Below are 24,077 nucleotides of genomic sequence, written 5' to 3' on the forward strand. Positions count from 1 at the left end.
TTGGATTTATTGGGTACACAGGAGAGCAGGCTGGAAGCAAACACAGCTCTTTTGGGGTATTTAGTTTGCAGAAGCAACTCGCATAGCATAGCAGCTCTCTGCAAACCGCACCTCAGAAGTGCTGACTGCAGCAGAAGAGATATGAGAGATCGTAATACAGTCACTGTATCATGTGTTTGCCAAGTCTGCAAGAGAGAAATGCTACAACACACTCTCATCTACTTTTAGGAGAAAACAAGCCGCGCAACACAATAATGGTACAGAATTGCAAGTTTCTGAGCACAAGTACGAAGAAAATACTTGTTTTCTGTTTTTAAAAGGTACCACCCAGACTTAGTCTTCTTGAAATAAAAGAATGCTCTAATTCTCCTATGTATGCACTGAGGCAAGTCTGAAGGTCAGCATCGCATCTAGCAGGTCAGAGGAGTAATGGTGATGAATTGCTCCATACGGAAAGGCCAAGAGTGAACTTTTAGCCTGTTCAGTCTGTCCTGAAACCCACAAGAGGGAGTAACAAACAAAGCAAACGTTCCGAGTAACCAAAGAGGCAGCACTTCAATCACACAACGCTGGGTCCCCTATATTTACAGTATAAGACTTCCGTTGCCTGAAAATTCTATCATGGAAAATGCGGATGAAGATACCAGCACTTTTTAAGACAACCATAGGATAGGATAATAAAGAGGATACGTGACCACTGTTGAAGGCCCATTCCCCTGTGTACCTACATGGTATTTCAGACTTTCTTAAATCACTTCCCCTTCCAAATGCCTTTCCATCACCTATACAAAGAATAAAGAAGGGACAAATAAAGCTGAAGCAAACCAACAAAGGTAACAAGAGGATGGGGATGCTTCGGGTCTGTACTAAGGCTCCACATTTTTCTCCCACAGAAACTTAATCCCTAACTTTATTCTGCCTATAGTCTATGTTCAGTGTCTCCATCCTCAGCTTCATGAATGCTTTTTGAACACCTCCAACAAAACCTTCATGTTATTTCTTTAAATAGCAGCCACTCAAAAGGAACCAGGTATTCAAAGCTATTCAGATGCTTCTGGCACTCAGAACTTAACTGCAGCAGGAATAAAACAGAACAGTGAGAGGTTTAAAGTGTTCATAACACTTCACGCAGGCTGCCACAGCTGCCTGCCAAGCTTGTTTTTAAATGAATGAGCAGGAATAAATATGACAGCAGAGCACTTTGGTGACAGTTATGCTGCTTTAAGTGGGAGCACCTCAGAGCTCCAAAGAAAAGTGGAAAACTCCACTAAATGCTTCTGTACAGGCAAAACCTCCTGCAGCATTTTGCCTCCTGCCTCCCAGCCCAGCATTCCAGGATCTGTGATTTGCTGTCCTGGCTCAATTACCCGACCCCAGCTCCAGCCTGGCTGCCAGCCCTTGCAGAGAGAGTGGCCCCGGTGCTCTTACAAATGGACCCTGTGTACGGTCACCAGTCTAGCACAGGCTTCATTGTGAGCAATGACAGCCTATCATGCTCCATTGGCTTTTTAATGCAGCTGCTGTCTGTGTACAGCCACAGACATACAGAACATCAGGTTTCAGAGACACCTGCTTTGCCTGCAGCCACTGAAAAATATTAACACACAATATTAATAACAATAACAAAGCAGCTTGCTGGTAACTACAGTAGGCCTCAAGGTTAGACAACAAAAGACAACACAGGGATACACTTTGGTGTATTTTCTTCTATTAGTTAGGCTGCTTCTACTGAAATCCAGATCAGGTTCTGCCCACCTGCTCCTCTCTGGCAGAAACATGAGCTTATTGAACCCACGTACCTCCCATCTTCTACCAGGCAGGGTGCTGATAAAAATCTACACATGCCAAGCCCATTTGTTAAGAGAAACATAAAATCGATTGAGACTGAAAGGCACAAATGGCAAACTTGTCCAGTTGCTCACACAAAATACCATAAAAGCAAGAGACCATTTGAAGCGATTCTTCAGGAAAACCAGTAAACAGTTCAACCTGAAAACTGTTTAAGAACTGTATGTGTACACTGCAGAAAGAGCTGCTTCCAGTAGCTGTATATAACCGATTTATGGAGAGCCTCGATTGTCTGTAAGCCCAGCACAAACCCTCTGCTGTTAGGAGAGCATTTTAAACACAGTCATGCAAAACCTGCAGATGCTGCCCGAATTTGTGGTATAACATTTGTTAGGGAATGGAAGCGAGTAAATATATCGAGCAGCTTGGACACGCTCCATACACAAGTAACTGAGAAAGCCTATTTTCACCTTGCAAAAGCATTTAACACTCCTTTCTGCTTAGCCAGTGCTGAGGAATGGGCTTGGGAGCTATTTATACTCAGAGATAAAGGTGCCAAAAAAGGTTTAAAAAAAAAACAGCTTTGAGGTCATCAAGCCTCAGCCTATCTAGGAGATGCAGTGTTCCAAAACGCACAGCCTGTGCTTCATATAACTCCTAGCAAAGGAACAGTAAGTAGTACACCAGGAAAGGAATGCAGTTTCTCTGGACAGCACATTGAAACGTGAGCACCGAAGCCGGACACACACTGAGTATTGGGCCAACGTGTGAATGGGTTCAGCTCATTCTCTTTTGAACAGCAGGTTTAAGGCTTCCTATCATACTAAAAGGCAGACTTGCATCACACAATTAATGGTCACTTCACAAGCAGTTAGCAGTATCACAAAGATCACTGCTCCTCTTGTACAGAAGAAGAGGTTGCAGAATTCTTAACTCAACAGGGTTTTTGAAATCGATATTAAAGGTTATCTGCAAGCAGCCTTGAGTGCTGGGAGGACACTCCCCTGTCATGCAAGCAGCTCTCTGACAAAAGCCACAGTCAGCAAAGTCACTGCAAGTCTGTAGCACCAAGACTGGAAAAGCCATCCAAGCACGTGCAAATCCAGTTCAGCGCTCGTAGCGAGGCTGGAAAAAGCAAGATTAATTCTCTTCAAATAGCAGAACTGCTGTTATAAATCCAGCTACGTGCTAGAAGTAAACGTGATGAATAGTCAAGGTTCTGACACACATGCCATTACAACCGCAAACAAAGTGCTCGGAGATTCTCACGTGGCTTAAAGAGCATCTATCGGATCACTGCCATATGCCACGCTACACCTGCAGAGACACAACAGCTGGCAGCTACCTGGACACAAGGAAACATGACACACCCCAACAGGAAGAAGGGAAAGGATGCTCCCCTCTCTGACATTACCAAACAGCAGCCGAGAGGCACTGTGCTTTCAGTGGGGGACGTTCACACACATCGATCTGCAGCAAATGACTTTGGGCTGCATCCCTGTCCATTTATTGTGCAGCAGTTTCTTCCCAGGGTATCTGGCAGCCAGCCTGGCAGCACGCAGTGCTGCTGTCCCGCTTCCAGGCAGAAGCCAGAGTCACACACAAAGCATTGGGTAGGACACAGGTGCTGAACCCAACACACCCTGCATCTTCCCATACTCATTGATGGCTGACTTTCCACAACCAGACACAGGAACCTTCCAAGCTTATGACAGGGATGCTTGCTTCACAGGTGTATCACATCCGAGGCTCACCTGGGAGGTGCCACTTCTAACCACCAGGAATAAAGTCCAGCTCACTGAATGTCCACTGCAAAGGATTCAGGGCGCACACTAAGAGCACACTGAGACGATGCTTCCAAGTCTGCCTCTCCTGTGGCCATTCTGAAACACAAATTATTCCTCATTATTTGGCCTCCCCTGACAAGAGATTTTCCCACTAAAAACATAAGGAAGGTAATTCATTTTGAGAGATCGATATGGAATTACCCTTGGTTTGTTTGCCAGGCTCAAGTTTAACACCTGTGGAGATCAAGAACCCAGATTAAGTGTAATGGAATATCATTAAAGCTTGGACACAAAAGCATCTATTCCTTCTCCCTTGTTACACAATAACATTTTCATTGTTCACATTTTGGTGGCATCCAGAGACTAACCAAGATCGCATCTCATTTGTATGAAGACAAGGGGAATAAATCTTTCATTAAACAAGCACATGAATCCTCAGGTGATTAATCCTGCCAACATGTTAGTGCTTGACTTGCACAGCACTCATACTATGAAAATGAAAAAGCCATAATACAGCTTACATCCTAGCTGTGCATTCTCTGAAGAAACTGAAATACATTCCAACTATTTAGCATCTTATCCTCCTTTGGTAGCTTTTGTTATCCCTGTAGAATCATAGAATGTTTTGGGTTGGAAGGGACCCCGGGGATCATGAAACTTGCCACAGACGGGGCTACCAACCTCCATGTGTAATAGTAGACCAGGAAGCCCAGGGCCCCATCCAGCCTGGACTCAAACACCTCCAGGGACGGAGCATCCACAGCCAACTTATTTCTTAGCCTTTTGGCTAAGATCAAGCCTAGTACATGTAAATTTTAAAGAAACACACCGCAAAGAGTAGTGATCATCTGCCCCCCATAAGCAAGCTGTTTGATCTTTCAAATTCTGCCACGGTTTTGCATCGTTCCAAACAACAGCCATCCCTCACTGCCACTAAGCCCAAGGAAGGGTTTCTTTTCCCTTAACAGTGTGTGAGATTGAACTCCTGCCGTGCTCTTACATCTGTTTCTCTGAAGCAGAAAGAACTCTACATAGGCTGATTATCACCAATCCCACAAAAAAGCCTATATCCAAGGGATCAATGAAATACACAGAGCAGCCCACAGAGAGAGGCAGAAGCAGAGATGGTGAAAGCTGCAACTTCTGTAAGAGGGATTTGTGCATTTCTCCTCTGCATGCTGCCTGCAGCGCTCCCCTTTTGCAGCTCGTGGGCAGGCCCCTCCTGAGCCGATCTCCTTAGGGCATTAGCGCACATTGCCAGCAAGGCAGCTGCTGCTTGTCCCGCTCTGTACTCTGAGGGACAACGAAAGCACCATTCTTAATGGAATGAACACGAGCAACAAGGGACAGATGGCAAAGGCGTACTCAGCACGCGCTTCCCTTTCAGCTGGAGATAAACCACCAACCTGGCTTGGGCTGCTTACTGATTCCAAGGGATACTCCTCCAAGGCAGATTACTGCCTGCTTTTCCTTTGCTCAGCTTTCAAATCTGGTAGCAAGGAAGCAACAGAAGTAAGGCTGCAACACTGCTCTTTGCCACACTCACACGCTAATCTACAGGTTGGTAAGGAAGCGATTTCTCTGCTCGTCCCCATACAGTGTCTCAATAAGAAAAAAGGTTATTTTTCCATCGCATTCATGCTGTGAAGTTTCTCTGTGACAACCCAGCTGACTCGTGCAGCAGCATTTCTATAGATGACAAAAGAAACAAAAGATCAGGAACAAAAGACAAATTGAGTAAGAAAGGAAAAAGATGTACTGCTGGAAAGATGACTGAAGCACTAAAAATGGAGCTCACCTGATAAAGAGAACAGGCTGCACAACCAGTAATAAGAATGTTCTTTGGCTTGTACTAAATGTAACAGTACATGGCAGACAGGAAAGAAGTTGAGAGTAAGTGCTGTTCATTATAAAATTTAAGGCCTCATCTATCTGTGAGACTACTGAGGATCAAACAAATTCAACTGCTGACCTATAGTTCTAATTTTAGTTCTGTTCAATGCATTTACTACTAGCAAATGCCATTCAAATGACACGAAACTCAAAATAGGGCTCTCAAAAGCCATGCGTGTTTCCCGCAGCATACATCATCCTCCAAAACTAGATTTCTTCACATGCACAAATTATCAATCATCTTCAGTTACATACTACTCTGGTTTCTATGGGCTCTTATACATTGCCATAGCATAAAAAGTGCCCAACCTTGTAACGCTTCAGCGATACGAAGCACAAACTGCAGCTCAGCTGAATCCACCACAACTGCCCGTGACCTTGATAATACACAACACAAAGCTTACAGATCCCACTAACGGCTGTCTAAGGCATTCATTCCCTTCCACGGTATTATTTTAACACAAGCACTTACATGACTAATTTGTGCAGTTAGACAGTTAAAGCTTTCTCTGTATCAAATCTGAAATAGAAGGCGAAGCAAGTGGAATACAAAGAGTAAAGTGTGAAGTTCACTAATTTGGCACTTACTTATAGTTGAAAAAGCCCGTCAGCTGTTGTAAGAACAAACTGTCAAACATTTTCCCTGAAATGCTACTTGGTAATGGTCATCGCAGTGCATGTGCCAGCACTGCCTTGCTCATTTCCAGTAATCTGCCCAGAATCTGGATGTTTGGGTTCTCAGAATCCTTAATAATTTAAAAAGGTTCCAATTGAGTGTCTCAAACTGAGTAATTATTCTAAATTCTAATGCAGTAGTAAGAGGAAAGCTATTTTTCCATGCGCTCAGATATTTATACAGTCTTATTTTTGGTACGGCAGGCTGTTTAAGGATTTATACTGAACCTATGGCAGAGGAAAAGGAAAATATGTTGCACCATACATTCCCAGTAAGCCAGCTATGCCTTCAGATGCCATACCTGATATATTTAAACTCAGGCTGAAGCAATTTTACCTGAATAAGATACAGCTAAAAAAAGAAAATAGCATTACTGCTGTTTTATAAAGCCTAATCTGAAGTGAATGTTTTTCTTCTTTTCTGTTCCGATCAAGAAAAGTGCTCGGACTTCTGTTGGAAATCACATCAGAATGAATCCATACTGCATTCCCTTGGTCACCTCCCTTTAGCTTTCAGTACTGAGATCCTTCACTAATACATTATCTGAGTAAGACTTCGTATTCTCTATGAAGCTTTCAATAGCAGATGATACACCACCATCATCATGGCTTTTAGAAGAAAATAAATTCATTTGGTAGTTAATCCTTAAGAGACTCTGAGCTGCTTCTTTTGGAAAAACATCAGTTCCTTTGTTGCCCTATTCTTGCCTCACCCTGCCATCCCATTCCTACTCATGCAAAGTTTTAACATATTGTACAATAATCCTGCACTGGAATGTAGATGATCTTTAAGGCCTTCTAACTCAAGCCATTCTATGGTCCTATAGCAAACAAACACTTCACTTAGGTATCCAATCTTAGCAACCCAGTAGAGTAAACCATAGCATCTAAACTATGCTATGGACACCCCTTAACAAGCAGACTGCTTTCTATTATGGCCTACACCACATACAGATGGAGCTCATTAAAATAAGCAGTGTGGCAAACACTCACATTATACCAGAGGGCTGCAGCTGTTGACCAACAGCCATCTGCATATTGCTCTAAAGGCAGCATGTAGCGCAGCCCTTATTTGTTCACCTTGGAAAGAGGACACATTTGTGGGAAACACTTGAACCCTTCCTTTCGACAGCGAAAAGGGTAAATAGAGCACATCAGATTCAAGATGATGCAGGCAATTGGTCTTTGTGACTTCAAAATTCTGAGGAGAAATTTGAGATATCAGTGTTGACCAGTCCTATAATCAAGCCTCCTCTCTCGTCCACATCCCCAGAAGACAGTGCAACGCATTCAGTGGGAGAAGGAGGGGAGGGGGAATATGTAAAAGTTCACTTGAATTTTAGAAACCAATTTCCATTTCCCTTCCACAGATCACAAGAAGCCATGCCAAAGATGTGGGATCTTAAAGCCCCTTCCTTTTGTCGAGCACACCAAGTCTTTGCTTTCGGGAAGGGAAAAGCTGCTTTTGACTCAGTGCCATACAACAGTTTAGTGCTGAAAAGCCAAACACCTCACAAAAAGCAGCTTTGTATTAAGCACTTGACATGCTACAAAGAAACAGTTCTACATGGATGAGAAGAGTTTATCTGAAGGCTGATTCTGACACTCCAGAAATACAACAACATTTACATACGCACACACGGCCTGTTTACTAGGAAGAAAATAGACCACATAGAGATTTATTTTAAGGCACTATGTATGCAGACAATATTACTATCAATAAAACATTACCTGAAAGCCACCACTCTCTCTGTGAGGTTTTGTTCTTAACTATGGTTTGGCTACAGCCTATCATTCCTCACAGCGCAGCAACTTAATCTTGACTTCTCCAACATGCAATTATACGTGAAGAGTAGTTATAAGGCTATTAACATTAATTATAAGACTCAGTGAGGTCTTAAGCATTAATTACCAGTAAAAATCAAAGCTCTGAGCCATTTTGTTTCCTTTTTAAAGGAAAAAAAAGGAGTCAATCTCACAATCTATCATAATGAATTGCTCAAGGCAGTGCACTTCACCCAGCAGTGAGCATCTGAAATGGACAAACGTGTATGGGTCCCACTCTTTCAGATCCACAAGGTATTTTCAGCTCTCAACTGTCATCTTCAATGTCTTTTTTTTGGGGGGGGAGGGGGAAGGTTCCAGCTTCAGACAGCTAGTGATTGCAACATCTTATAAAGACAGCAGATAAGCTTCCAGTGTTCCTATATCGGAAGAGCCCCTACAACTACAGTGTAAAGCTTCAGTCTAGTTCTCAGTTATTCAGTCCTTCCTTATTTTTTTTTAACCAACTTCCAATCACAGCTCACTCAGAGATGGAGGCCACTTGTTGTCAGCAACTGAGTTTCAACTCTGCCCCTCCACTTGCACACACTTCCCACATCTACATGTGTCGCTTTGAGAACAGGAGGAACAGATCAGTCTGACAGTTCTGCTTCTATGCTTCACCAGGACTTTTTTTCCTGTTTACAGCTCTTCCTTTCAAAAGCTCCTTGAAACTGCTGTAAAACAACCGCAGCCCAAACCCTCTACAACTGCATCAACAGAAGAGTCAGAGTGCCAAAAGCCTTGGATGCAAGGAAGTGACTCTGGTCCAAATGCAGTGATAAAAGGTGCGCTACATAACAGCTCTGGCTGCTGCTATAAGCATTGTCTTGGCTTTCCCTGTCTACGCTTTCAGCTCATTCATGAGCTCATCAGTTTTGTTGAGTCCCTTATCTGAGATACAGACTTAAATCATATGATTTGAACTTGCCAAGCTCTATTTTTTTGGGGGGAAAGGGGATGGGAAGGAAAGAATACAACTTCTCAAAGTGAGTACTAAAAACTATAGATATAAGATGAGCAGAGAATTTGCTTGTTTTGTCTAGATTTTATTAATGAATCAGTATTGCTTCTAAACATGTACTCGCTCTAGGAGTATCATACTACAGCAGCCACCACACTAGGGAGCTGATATTTGCAATAAGGAGATCTGGTACTGTTTATGCTAAACTTGAGCTGAGGTTGGTAAGGAGCTACTCCGGTATTACTGAAGAATAGCAGAACTGGTGCTATTCTTAAAGCACTTAGGTAAATTGTTTTATTTTCAAATTTATTTGGACCTCTTCAGCTATTCTGTCACAACCGGGGTATTCAGGACCCCATCTGGTATAATGGCTTCACAACAGATTTCAGACGCCAGAAGACCAATACCAGATTAAATACCATCCTCTCAAAGTTACAGAAGGGCTGGAAGCCTCAAGGTAAACCTTATAGACGCTCCATCCCAACAGTAACTCCTCCCCTTCTCCTCACTATCTTGCTAAATCCAGGTAGGAAAAGGCAGGTAATTTTACAGAGGCGTTTCTCATCATCCTTGATAAAAACATCCAAAACATCAAAGCCCAAAAAACTGCCTTACAGCACCAACCTGCCCCAGAACAGATCTGAAAGCCAGTCAGCAACCTGCATGACAAAATCCTTTGCTCTCTGTCCACCTTGGTGGGACCTACCCCTCTCTGAAGAGAGAACAGGGAAAAGAAGCAGAAAAAGGAGAAATTTTAAGTTGAAGTAAGGAAGATTTAGGTTGGATGTCAGGGGGAAGTTCTTTACTAGGATTGTGGTGAGGTGCTGGAACAGACTGCCCAGAGAGGCTGTGGATGCCCCATCCCTGGAGGTGTTCAAGGCCAGGTTTGATGGGGCTCTGGGCAGCTTGGACTACTATTAAACGTGAAGGTTGGTGGTCCTACCTGTAGCCGGGGGGGGTGGGAGCCTCATGATCCTTGAGGCCTCTTCCAACCTGGGCCATTCTGTGAATAACAACAGGTGGTCTGCCTTACTTCTCTCTTTTAAGGGTTAACTTCAGCATTCAACAAAGCATGAGTCAGCTACAGCAGGGGAAGAACAGAGCCGTTATGACAGGAAGCTCATTCCTGTGACAGCCATAGCTAAACCACAGGCCCTGCAGTTCTGCACAGCCTTGAAAGATGCAAAGTAGCAAGGCAGGATTTTAAGGGGAAAAAAATGCACTACTACTGGCCTATGACATTTTTAAGGCAGGCAACTCTCTCCCTTTTATGCTCCCTTTCTACATCACCATATCATTTTTCCTTATGAGAGGGAGCATCGCAGTTGTAAAACACAGCACCCTGTCTGCCCCAGAAGCACAGATCTTCCCAAGGAACTCTGCCAGGTTCACTCTGTTCTCGGTCTGAGTCAGCGTTCAAGTGAGGAAAGTCCACTCTGCGTTCCCATTCCATCCTTCCAGCAGTGCTATGGTAGAAACAGACACCAAAGTAAAGCATACCCTTGTAACTTTCTGCACATCATTGAACTGCTATTAAAGTAACTACGACTTTTTGATTTGATGAGCTTAAGATATTCCATAAAGAACACAGCTGACACAGGAACAAGATGCATGAAAATAAAGCAGTTGCCCACTACACTGATTATCTTCTAAAAGCAATAACACTAAAAAGCAGTCAAGCAAAATAAATGCTGAGTGCTTTGACATCTAATAACCGAAGCATTTGACGGCATTACCATGATTCTCTCCCGTGCCCCTCATCCAGCCCATTTCTAAAATTAGCACTGCTTGACAAACTAAAAAGCCTTCTAGGAAGCTATATATTTGTCCTTCTTTATCTTGGGGTTTTGTATTTATGTAACAATCTCACTACATAAGCAACCAAACAGGACGAGGAGGTAAACCTCCACAGTGTGACTTCACTGCTTTGCTCAGCCTCAGCTTGCAGACCTTTTATTTAAGAGAGACCATTACACTTACAGCTTGGTTTTATTAAGCGTATGGCTAGCAAAGTTCAATACATAAACTTTTTGAGCCTGTCTTGTTCCGACATAACATGAGAAAGCAATGAGGAAGTTCTGAAGGCAGCACTGTTATTGGCAGAGCCTCACAATGCCAGCCGTGGCAGTGGCACAGCCAGGCTCCCAAATGAACTGCCTTCAGCATCACAGCATCTCATCAATGAGACCCCACTCAAGGGTGAGCAACATGCACAAGGAACTGCCTTTGCTCTTCAGAGATAAAAAGGATGAATTCAGCAGAACCAAGACCAGCAGCTGATGAGTAAGAACGCAGAAGTTGCCAGCAGCCATTACTTCAGGGAATAAAACTATTTATTGCAGACTCCCACCCAGCCTAAGTATTTTAATGCACTATAAAAATAGGCCTAGTTTAAGAACTATTGTGCAAGAAAAGTTACTTCAAATGAACTTCTGAGAGAAGAACATCAACAAGAACCACTGTATTAGATAAAAACAAGTCTCACTCTCGTACTCTCCACTGTGTTCCTTGTACAAGCAGGTCATGTTGCAGACATTGCAATGCCAAAGAATTTGAAACTAAATCCATTTATGCAATGATCCTGGATTGGCAATACTCAGATTAATATTATATTTCATTACATCCAGCCTGCTAGCATTCCTGCTGTACAACTGCAGCAGCAGTTTGACAATAAAAACAAATACCTAATAATCCTATAAATATCGTATCAGTCGCATCTAAGGTAAATACAAACATTTTGAAGCAATTCAACCTGGGATATTAGATATCTGGACCGTCCTTACTTGCCATTCCACATTTTACCTCTTCTTCCCAGTAACCATCAAGAGGGAAATCCAGTCTGAGTAGCTGCTTCCTACATCTCCAACGGTGTGCTGTCAAGCTTAGCATGTTTGTAAGGCAAGAATAATACAATGATAGTGGTAGTAAGGTAGAAATAATACAAAGATGGTAATAATACAAGAGAGCTGAAGGAAAAGCCAAAAACTCATGACTATTGAGCGTGCCATTGAACATTCACAATACCATCCAATGCTACTTCCTTACCTGGTCTCAAGCAAAGACAAAACAGTATTTGTTATACTTCAGCATTCAGAACTAGGGATGACCTCAAGGGTACCTTTCCACAGGTTGAACATTCTCAGTCCAAATTAAGTTTAGCTCTTCAGTCTGATTAGAGTTAACAGAACAACCCGGTAATAAAGACAGTCTCAATTGTACGTACAATGTGTTTTGTGGGTCTACGGCATAATGACTACACGTTACAAAGCACTGATTTTCATTACCTGTTTACATATGTCAACTTTACATTATTACTTTTAGCACACACACCATACACAAGAGAAATGTTATAAAAAATTATCACTTGTTTTCATAACCACCACTACTTCATAGTGCTGCTAAGCCCTGAAACGCTTGCTAGATGTGCAAGAGGGGATGCTTGGTGGTAAAACATTTCACGCAGGTTTTCAGCTTACCTCCCCTTCCTGCCAGTGAGGCCATCCATGTAATTACGTTAGCTATTCTGCTGTAACAGATAGGCTGAGGGCAAACCACAGGTTCTCTGCATTATCACATCTAGTGACAGCACCCTAATCACATCTCCTGCAGCCAAAAGCTAAGATCCACTTTGGGTTTGCGAGAAAAAAAAGCACCACAAGAAATTGCACTGAAAACATCACGCTTGGAATCATTTTAAATAGATCTCTCAAAAACTAAATGAAAATCCCACTATCCCACCATTACAGCTAAGCATTTTTAAATAATTAATATCTACAAGGTACTCTTACCTGGTCAGTGGACAGGAATTACCCTCTCATGTTTGCTGTTGTTTCACAACCCATTTCCACCGTGTTAAGGAAAACCCTATTTGAAAGCCAGGGTCTTCAAGCCGACCAGCACCAAGTGAAACAGCACTGAGTAACCCATCAGCTCAGATTAAGACTGAAAAAATCACTGTTGTTGAAGAAATGATTGGACAGCTTTCGTGTGGGGGTGGGATAAGATTACTGTATCCAAACTGAGTCTGAGCTATCCTGGATTACCTGCAGAGCCTGTGCCCTAACCCTGACTAACAAATGCACTAGCAGGTTACACAGGCTGTTTTGTGTTAAGAATTACCTTCACAGCTAATTATTGGCATTCTTAAACTCAAGGCAGGCTATGTGGAATATACTGAGAGCACTGCCACCAGCACAGAGGTGCCATCCGCCCCAGTCAGGTCCTATCCCCTCCTAGGAGCGATCACCACTCAGCATTGGATCCTATGACTTACCATCTCAAATTCAGACCACGTCAACAGCTGGACGTGGAGAACAGCTGCATTAGAAAAATGGCAAGTAACAAGATTGCTGAGAGAATGGCACAAAGCAGCAACAAAGGATCAGCCCTTTGAGAAGCACTTCCTGCCAGAAGAAAAGGCAACAAGAACCCAGTATCACAGAATGGTTTGGGTTGGAAGGGACCTCAAGGATCAAGAATCTCCAACCCAGCTACCACAGGCAGGGCCATCAAGCTCCACATTTAATACCAGACCAGGCTGCCCAGGCCTCCATCCAACCTGGCCTCGAACACCTCCAGGGACGGGGCATCCACAGCTTCACTGGGCAGCCGTTCCAGCATCTCACCATTCTCTGAGTAAAGAGAGAACATTCAGGTTTGTTTGGCACGCATCTCAGAAGTGTCGTAGATAAGGTTTTTATGCATTTTTCCTGCATTCTCAGACTCACCAGTCTTTATTTTCTAACGCTACATTTGCAGATTGCTTCATTAGAGACCAACCAGTTCTGAGTTACCAGATGCCTTTCTGCTGGAACAATGGCTTCCAGACTGAGTCTGACAGTATATACTTATTTCATCAGCGATATAAAAGCCTTTACCCAACATACAAAGAACTTTTCTTTGCTTGCTTTAGTTCACCAAATAAGGCTGTTATTTTTACTCAGGGGTAATTAGACAAGAATGTACAAATATTACTAAAAACACCGTAACCATTTAAAAACAGTGGCATATTCTACATATACCAACATTATCCCTTATATCCGCATACAAGCTCACTGTTTCCCAGAGCCTCTAGATTCTTCCGCAGTTCATGTAAAGGTTAGGTCACATCGCTGTTTCAATGTACTCGTTTCACATCAGGAGAGATTTACATATCATATTTAACAGACAATGGAATAGCACGACCCTTGGGTATAACCAGAATGTCCCAAAAGCCCACTTCAATTTTCAACAGATGTTGATTCGACGTATTTGTCAACATAAATCCTCTTAGAGCTCAGCAACGCGTTCGGCAAGAAAACTGAGGGCAGCACGCACACATCTCATGTGGCAGAAAGGACATCTTAAATCGGACGGTGGATGGGAAACGCACAGTTACACAGCAATGCAGAAGGGCTGCAGAGCACTCAAATATAAACAGATGTACTCTTGAAAAGCATACAAAGTTAGTTCTATCATGTTCCTCACTACTCAAGTGAAAGCAAAGATCAATGAGAAATCATTACATGGACACATACACACTAAAAGGCAGTAAGCCATTATCTTTTACTGATAATGGCCAGCAAAAGCAAAAAGTATTTCGTTTTCCCATACAGCACAAAGGCTCGAGTGTAAACAGCCATATCCTAACCGTGCTTTCAAAGAGAAACTTAAGTCACATGTTTTAAAAAGGAAGGGAAACATGTGAAGCTAAGGAGTCCGATGGGAGGCTGGAGTCTGGGGACTTCTCTGCGCATGAAGCGCAGCAAGAGCCTTTCCTTACTCGCCTGTCAACCCGGTATGCCAGCTGATAAATGCTCCATAATTAGAAGACACGAGCAAGGATGTCTGAAATCCATCTGACCCGAGGGAGCAAGTTCAAAAACCCAACCCAGCCCCTCAGCACGCCAGATCCTCCTGCAGTCCATTTTCATCTACTGGAGGAGGCTGGCAAAAGCTGACAGAAGAGACAAACACATCTGAAGTTAATATTTCAATGTGGGACTGAGGAAAGCATATTTTGGGACGTAGGAAGTACTCAAAAGAGGAAGGCGAAGAAAAATAAATAGAAATTAGATTTAAATTAGAAACTTGCAGAAGTCAGCAGTACTTAAGAGCAACAGAGGGAAGAAACACTATTCCTTGGAGCACCATGTCCATGCAGAAGGCTGCATTCGAGGCAGTTGTAGGATTGCGAGTGTGATCTGCGAGGAATCACCACCGAGACCGTTCGTGACAGATGCATTATCACTTAATTACAGGCAATGCTAACAGACAAGTCACTCACTAACCAAACGCACTCATAGACTGCTGTTGTGGAAGTCGCTTTCAGTAAGCTGGGAACACCCTCAGACTCCTTTCTGGGAAAGATAAATCAATCTGACACAAGTGACATTAAAAACTGCAAGCAGTGACGCTCAGGGCGGGGTAAAACCAAGCTCCAAGAACCTATTTAGGAGGAAGCCAGATGTAACTGGTGATCCTATCCTGCTCGTTTGAATACAAACTCTGCTCTCACTCACAATAAACATAAACCTTCTGACAGCTAAGAAGAAAGAAAATTGCCACCTTGAAGTTTTAACTGTTGTTTCTGCATTTCTTCACACGCCAATGATAACAAGCACTGCCCTGCCTAATCACCGGGTATCAAAAATAGGAACACACCAATGGTGATGCACCTGTCAATTTTGGTTCACCAAAGCCTCTGATTTCTCATACGGCAACATATAATACAAAAGAAATCTAAATATTTCCTCAAAGAACACAGCGTACAAAGCACCAAAATGCCAGCTCAGCACAAAGCAATCACAATTTTCATTTTACCAGCACACTGCTCACTGAGAAGAGTTAAAAACCAAGCATTCTGCTTAACAACCTAAACAAAAAACCCACTCCTTTCAGCTAAAAACTGAGCCCTCACACCCCAACAGGTCCCCATCCAAAGCCATCTCTCCACGTTGTCCCCTCATTCACCATTTACAGTGAGAGTGGGACAGGTCTCTTCTCACTAGTGACAAGTGACAGGACAAGGGGAAATGGCCTTAAGTTGCACCAGGGCAAGTTCAGGTTGGATATTAGGAAGAACTTATTTACAGAAAGGGTGGTTAGGTACTGGAATGGGCTCCCCAGGGAGGTGGTTGAATCGCCATCCCTGGATGTGTTTAAGAGCCATTTGGATGTGGTGCTCAGGGATATGATTTAGCAGAGGTTTTTTTAGAGATGGGGTACTGGTTAGGCTGCGGTTGGACTTGATGATCTTCAAGGTCTTTTCCAACCTGGGTAATTCTATGATTCTATGATTTGGGTTCTCCTTGGAGTAGCGGCAGTGTGCAAGTTACTTAAGAAGTCCAGCCCTTTCAGAGATGGATGTCTGACCGTGCTAGCATTACAGTCATTATTTTTCTTCACACCCTGAAATAATATACAATTCTTTACTGTCACTTGAAGAGAAGGAAAGAGCGGAGGGGGAAGACGCCATTCAAATGCCTGTGTTATTATCTATTTGCAATCCCCAGAGCTCCAATAGCAATTAGCTATTGGCACTGAACAGCAATTTAAGTTGGTAAACTATCAAAATTCTTTTGATAGAAAAGTCCATTCAGTAAAGCTTCCAGGTCAGAAACAGCCACTTTAAGTTCTCAGTCTGAGTTGTGCCAGGTAGGTGCAATTGTGCTCAATGCACCAAACATGCATCTCTCCATAACCCAAACAAACAGCTACTCTAGTTTTGTAGTTTTTCAGTTTTTATGGCTGACAACAAACCTCAATATTTTTTCAAAGCTTTAGAAGAAAGCCTCTCTGCCCTGAAGTCCACAGCCTTAAAATGGCAGGACACACCGCATCAAATTCAATTACAGGAAAACATGACATGGCTGAGGGGACTGAAGGAACGCAGAGCAGTATTGCAGGCTGAACACTCCTGCATGATTCAAATCTGTCTTGCAGGCACCGGTTTGTTTAACCAGGGACACGCTCCCATCTGCTTGTTTGTTTTGACTATGCATCCATGTCCCAGAACAAGCACCTATCAGTATTGGAAATTGTCAACTCGCATCTAATCCTCCGCAGGCACCCAAAATTCAGCAGGCCAGGCCCAAAAGCTGCTCCATCCTTGCAACCCTGCTTAGTGGGGAAATACTACCCAGGCCTGGCCCTCTGCACTTCACACTGCTTACTGACATCTGTTTAAAGGCAAAATTAGAAACCCATCCAAACACTGAGGTCTAACCAATGAGGTCCAACCTGGCTCAAAGCGAGGACAGTTTCAAACAGTTGCAGTGGTGAGAGTTGCGTCACATTTCTGTCAGCGTGGAAGTATTACTTCTGTGCTTCCCCAGTCTCTGAAAGCTCACATCCCAGTCTCCGAATGCTCACATCCACAACCCATCTGTAGGCTCCAGAAAAAACCCCAATGTTTTTAAAGACCTGACCAGATTGTATCACATGGTCACTCACAACCTTCTCTTTCCAAAGTCATTCCCACACCACAAGCACTGTGCAGCAGGTAGTTTAGCTTCTACAGTAATTCAAGCCTTCAGATTACCCACAGTGAAGTACAGCTTTAGTTATGCCACACCAAGCTTCCATTTCAGCAGTTTAAAGCTTTGAAAACCAGATCCTTGAGAGTCCTTTCACACTTCTTACTACTTACCAACAACACTGTTGGTTCTCCATCCTTAAAAGGTCACAATAGCCCTTCAAATGAGCACTAGCAGGTCAGAATAGTCACTTTAATAGATTACTGCCTCATTTTCCTGCAAGATGTCCTCTGCCTGGTCAGCAGTGTAACAGGGAAGCACACAGCAGCTTTCTACCAGTGGTAGTTAACCTAACAGCATCTTACTTAGAAAAAACTTGAACAAACTTACTGGCAAAGACTCTGCCCACAGTAATCCTAAGCAACTCACCTCAGCTGCCTACAGCATCGACAGTACATCCACCAGGAACTGGCCAGCCCTACCTTTCAAGGCTATGGATCAAGCTCACCCGTACGGATGCTCTCTAATGAAGTCTTTGCTTGACACTATATTCTTATTTCATTATATCTGCCAGGTAACTTTCCAGCTCCGGCTGAGGTTTTTCTAAAGCCTGCTTTTTGCATCCTAACAAATACAGAAAGGGAGAAGAGCTTCCTTGAAGTGGGTTGTTACAGACTTCTTTCTGTAAAACACACTTAAACACTTCCTCCACCTTAACTGTGCAAGGGATGCCCAAACACCAGCTATTTTTTCTAACACATAAGGCCAACTATTCATCTATAGTAGACTCAGATCACATTCACAACAGAAGCAGAGAGAGTTCCCAGATGAAATCCAAGCGTACCCACTTTCCCTTCTCAGAAGGGAGAAACTTCCAAAGGAACCCCATGACTATCTAAAGCAGAATCTGGCTTACTGCAGTCTCCCACCCTCTCCATTCCAACAGTCAACTTGTCTCACTTCTATGAAAATACCTTTGAGGGGACAACAGCTGATATTTCAGAGCTGCTATTTTAAGGTTTACCCATGAGCGTGTACATCTAGCTAGATAGATTCACCGCTCCTGGCAACCTGCTGACTTGACAGGAGGGACACATACCTTGTTTCACAATCCTGAAATGCTGTGTGGATTATGTTCCTTGCAATCCAATGATAAAAAAAAAAAAAAAAACCAACACACACACAAAAACTTAGTGTTAAAAGCACTGCAAGTGCACTCAAGCTCCAACTTTGTTCAGCAACTGGCCTGGAAAAATAGCCTTCTAGCCGAGGTAGTGATTTGTGTTACATACTGCAGATGAGCTCAGCATCTGGGCTTACAAAGAAAAAGGCTGGGCTTTCCATGTTGCTAATCCTAACAGCAGCCCCTTGCCTGACTGAAATAGGAATCACAGTTCCTAAACAGCTGTTTCCTCAGACAGTGAGAACAGCTGAAGAGGACTCAGGCCAGGCACGGACACAAAAACACACTGAACGTTGCAATAGGCAGACTGGGAGCTGGAAGGCAGGCTACAATCACTCATTTAACTAAAATGAGATAGATCTTAAGATATGTCCCTCACTATTTAAAGCATCCAAAACCACCCTTCCCTTGGGAAGGCTTATAGGAAAAAGGCATTGGCTTTATTTAATGTTTTATGGGTACACATCCAGTAAAAGGCACTAACTGAAGAGGAGCGTAATCATGATATAAAACGGTCCTAGATTTTGAACAGTTCTCCGTAGCCTATTGGCAGGCATTTCCTATGAAGGCTTCCATCCTTCCTATATTTAAGACAGCTGGGCTCAGAATCAAACCCTCCATGAGCATCCCCTGCCTTTATAATTTTCTATTCTAGACAGAGACCTACAGCCAAGCATGCATTTTCTGACCATTTGCTCTCTTGGGAGCATACATTAACACTATCACAAAGGCAAAAAAGGCAGCCAGGTACAAGCAACTGGTGTTAGATACAACAGACTGTTTCTAATGGCTTATCTTGGAATATGTATCTTGTTTCCAAGTCATCATGCACCTCTTAAATCTCAAGTTCAAATGCTCTCACCTGTACAACAGTTCAAATAAAATTCACCTCGCTTATGCTCCTCTGTACGTACCTAATCTGTTTGTTTCAACTGCGATGTCTACCAAGCTGTTTTCATCTCTCTCTATTAGGCAGGTCAAACAAATCACCGTATAAGCCAGAGCTCTCCCACAAATTATCACCTCAGTTCAAAAGGCAGACCTCTAAATTCAACATACAATCACCACAGCTCCTCTTCACTAGTCCTGAAGCTCCACCGTAGGCTTCTGAAGTTAGTTGGGGCCTTCCTACCTCACACTGCACATCAGCCTGGTTATCTCCAGCTGCGTGTTGAACCATTTCTCATCCGCTACACTCTTAAAAGAAGAGATTAAAAGATACAACATAATGTTGAATGATTAACTTTTCCAATGAATGACCTATGAAAGAGTTCTGCTCTGCAAACTCTTTGATGAAAGAGGAAGTTTTTAAGCACAGAAGCCACATAAGCCAGGGTTTTGCTCTTTTTTTTCTGAGCCATATAACACATCTGTGTACAAGATAACAGAAAAACAATGTTTACATCACTTTCCAAACAACAAAGAAGTGTGCCCCAAACTTACTTTCCTCATTCAAGAAAATGAAAGAGTGGTTACTATTATCTGTTTTCAGGGAGAAGTATCTCATTTAGATAGATAGCAGTTCTCACTGTACTAGCAAACATCTCCTCCGTCACGTAACACTGGGCTGTTTCTGTACCGCACACAGGGCACCAGAAGTTACAAAAAGATACTCTCCTAGAAACAATGTATCCAGTTATAACTTCAAACCCATCTAACCGCAGCAAGGAAAAGCAAGCTGGAAACCACCCCTTGTCAGGCTTGGGAGTCAGTGCTCAGCAGCCTCCCCAAACCGTGGGTGCGGGGCGAGATGACTGCAGTGTGTGAGTACAACAGCTCCCGCTCGCTGTGCTGGCACAGACCTCGAGGAATATCAAACCACTATATTTTGCAAACCCTGCTGGCATGTGCTCACACAGAGGAATTAAATAGTCCAAAAGTTTCCATTGACCTAAATGTAGAATCATCTACTGGTGTCATAACACAAGTCTGAAAGTGGAGAAGCCATTCATCGATCAGCTTTGCTCTCATCTGCAAAAGCTGACAAGCAGAAAACATCACCTCAGCAATACAAGCTAGGTGTAGTAACAGAGACTGCAGAGCGGCAGCCATCTGTGAGCACTGAAAACACAGAACGCCGTGTTCTTGGTTTAACTACAGCTACAGAACTGCCAGCCCTCCAATGACCACACCAGATTTAGTAATACGGCACTACTCTTCTCTGCTGGACAAGGTGATTTACAGTACCACTACTACAGGCCTAGGCAACGCGATAAGCTACTTGCAGCCCACCTAGTCCAGAAGTCACCCCAAACTTTTTCATCTCAATAGTACCGAAAGCCTGTCACTACAACAGGCTTCACTTTTACAACTTCCTTCCGCTCACTTACGGTTACTTCCTCTTAACGCTGCTCCCACATCCTGCAGGGCCAAGGGCTGCCAACCTCACGCAGCACAAAGCTCTGTTTCATAGAACCATAGAATGGCCTGGGTTGACAAGGACCACAATGATCATCCAAGTTCCAACCCCTCTGGTGCGTGCAGGCTCGCCGACCACTAGACCAGGCTTTTGGTCCATGCGAGACCATACACACTGTCAGTTTTTCAAGATGTATCACCCATTACAAGACACAGCAGCTGGAAAGCATCAATGCAGCATTAACCTTCTGGAGGAAAAACCAAAAGGAGAGATGACGCACGGAGTCTTCGATCTGAACGCAACAACAGGACAGTATAGAATCCACTATCATTTGTGAGGTCCTGTGGCTTTTGGCTAAGACAGAAAGGCCAAAGAAAATGAATGAGTGAAAACCTATGCAAGACATAAGCTTTGCCTAAACACCTGCAAGGAAGGCTGAAAAAGGTGAAATCTCAGTAACTCTCATGCTCTTCTTAATATAAGGACTCAAAATATCTTTATTAGGAGGAGGCTCAAAGCTTACATTTTATGTGCGAGTTCTTACCCCCAATGGAAAGATGCGGACAGGAACCCCTGTGTGAAGAATGGGCTGTCAAACAACAAAACCATCATAAGGGCATGAAAATTAAGACACAGTAATGCAAGGAGTTAAAATAATATGGGAAAACGCTGAACCTTGAACTTTTCTGTTCACAGTTTTAGCACTCAGGGGAGAAGATAAAAGATGTGCTTGTGAAGGAGCTTTCCAATAAATGCAGTTGTCCTTTAGCAGATCCTCAGAGAAAACAAATAAACAATGCTATTTAGGCCTCAAACTTCTTTACCGTACAGCAATGAGTGGGAGAGGAACCTACAACAGAAAACAATAAGCTAGGCCTCCTGCTACAGGTTTACGTTCGGCTTCATCAAATGCCTGTGGAATTTAAACCCTCACCCTAAAGCAATACCCAGGACGTCATCACTTCTAACTCTAGCAGAGTGCACAATCATTCAGACTTGCTAACTTGCATCCTGAACGTGAGGCATTCTTGCCCTTCTCCTTCACACCACCTCTGAAGGAACTCACTCCAAGCAACGTCCAAAGAACGTTTTCTCATCATACTGACTCAAACCTGACTTCAGCCAACGTGCCACCTAAATCTCTCGTGTAGAATACAGCACATACTCCAAAGACGCTACAAAATACTTAGCATAGAAAAAAAGTAATCCCACAAATCAAAGGTGCTAATAGCACTGGTGCCTGAGAAGCACCAAAATAAGCCCGCCTTCTTCCTTTCTAGCTGAGCTTGAAGAAAGGAAACCACAGAAAAGTTAAACCTCCGTAAGAGCGATTAATCTCACAGAAGTAATTCCTTCAGTCAACCCATCCCGCAGCCAGGCGGTGCTGTACCACCAGAGCAGGGGGCAGACACGGGAACGGGATGCTCACCTCCAGCCGCAGCCAGAAGCGCCCAGCTGAGATACGGCAAGGAGCTGAACCCCGAGCTGCTGACCTGGGCTTGAGACAGATTCACCAGCCTCCCCTTGGGAGATTACAAGAGAAAGAAGGCAGAAAATGCATGTGAACTTAAAACCAAACGCACATCCTCAAGATCGCCACCGAGCTCACAGAGCTGGAACCAACAAGTCAGGCTAAGCAGGTAGAAACAGGACAAGCATCAGCTGGTTTTAATTGCTTAAAGTCAGATCAAAGGCAAACTCTGTGCTGCAGCACTTACCGAACTGCGTGCCTACCCCAATAAAGCAGCAAGTCACAGTGTAGACTCACGCCTATGTACCACCATAAAACACGATGAGTCCATTTCCTGGATCTCGGTGATTAACACTACCCTCCCCAGAAGCTACAAGAAGAGCCCGTGGTACAGAAGGGGCTCCGCACCGTGGAAATAATCAGGTTTGGCAGACACCATTTTTGACTAAGGCAAGCACAGCAACACAAAACCCAGGAAGCTGCCTGTAACCCTACAAGTTCTCTCTGTTCCTCTATCCTCGACGGGTTTTGACTCAAGAAAAGCCTCGGTGCCTCCGCAAAGGCACCGCCACCTCCGTTCAACTCAGCGGCACACCTGACAGCGCGGTGCTTTCACCACGCCTCCGAGCAGCCCAGGGCTTTTTGTTCGGCTTCCAAACGGAACGCAGCCCCACGCAGCCCGGCCTGCCGCTCGCCCCGCGCCCGCTACGTCCGACGCCCGGGGATGCGCGTGCGCGCCGGCTGGGGAGCCCCGGGCGGAGGGAAGGGGGGGAGGCTGCGGGGTGGGGGTGCCTCGGCCGGCCGCTCACCTCTCGGGCGATCTGGTTGAGCGCGTCGTCCTCCGCCGTCAGGCGTTCCCGGTTCGGCAACCGCTTCCTGCCGGCTCCCTGCGTCCCCATGGCGGATGGATAGAATGGAGTCGAGCCCGGCTCCGCCGTTCCCCACGCCTCGCCGCTCCCACCCGCCGCTCCAGCCGCTCGCCGGCGCCGGCCCCGAACAACCCAGCCGTCACCGCCCCCGCCCCGCGCATGCGCCACCGCCCCCCGCCCTCGTCGGGCCGGGAGGGGCGCTGAGCCGCGGGATGCCGGCTGCAGACCCTTCAGCCGCTGGGCTCGCAGCCGCTGCGGCAAAACTGCGGCTCTGGCTGGAAACCGGCCCCCTCCCCTTGTCTGCAAAGCGAAGGACATCCCTCCCGAAAAGAGGGAAGTGGGAGATGGAGCGCCATCACAGTCGTTCAGACTACTAAGATCCCAAAGCCCAACACCAAGCTACGGCTACTGCCCACATCACTCTCACTACCGCATCCCCACTGTTCCGGAACGCCCACAGGGATGCCCACCACTCCCTGAGCAGCTGTGCCTCTGCATTAGCACTCTTTCCAAGAAAAAATTGTCCCTACTATCCATCCTGGCAGGACTAGGGCTCGTTTCTTGCTTCTCTGTGCTTCAAAGCAAAGAGATTGGGCCAAAGACCGAAGCATCCATCCCGCCTGCTCATCCCTCTGACACTACCCATCACTTTAGCCATCCATTTTCAAATCAAAGATAAGCAGGTGTGACTCCTTCCAGTCAATTGCTAGTGTCAGACACCTTGCCGCTTACACCAGATGAAGATTAATTTGCATTGAATAAGTAGGGATTCCCACCCCTTGTACCTCAATTCCAGTCCACGTTTGCT

At 44.5% G+C, this 24,077-nt stretch overlaps 1 protein-coding gene across 24 annotated transcripts in view; it reads right to left on the reverse strand.

Moving 5' to 3' along the window:
- The window catches only part of LRRFIP1 (LRR binding FLII interacting protein 1), an 87,275-nt gene extending 63,663 nt beyond the window's left edge, over nt 1-23,612 (reverse strand). For all 24 annotated transcript variants that reach the window (XM_072341335.1, XM_072341334.1, XM_072341332.1 and 21 more), the window contains exon 1: nt 23,210-23,612. In XM_072341335.1, the coding sequence (XP_072197436.1) occupies nt 23,210-23,587 (378 nt within the window). In that variant the 5' untranslated portion in view covers nt 23,588-23,612. The remainder of the gene's footprint in view (nt 1-23,209) is intronic.
- Between the last annotated feature and the right edge of the window lie 465 nt (nt 23,613-24,077).

Source organism: Excalfactoria chinensis, chromosome 7, assembly GCF_039878825.1.
Source record: "Excalfactoria chinensis isolate bCotChi1 chromosome 7, bCotChi1.hap2, whole genome shotgun sequence".
Taxonomy (NCBI): Eukaryota; Metazoa; Chordata; class Aves; order Galliformes; family Phasianidae; genus Excalfactoria; species Excalfactoria chinensis.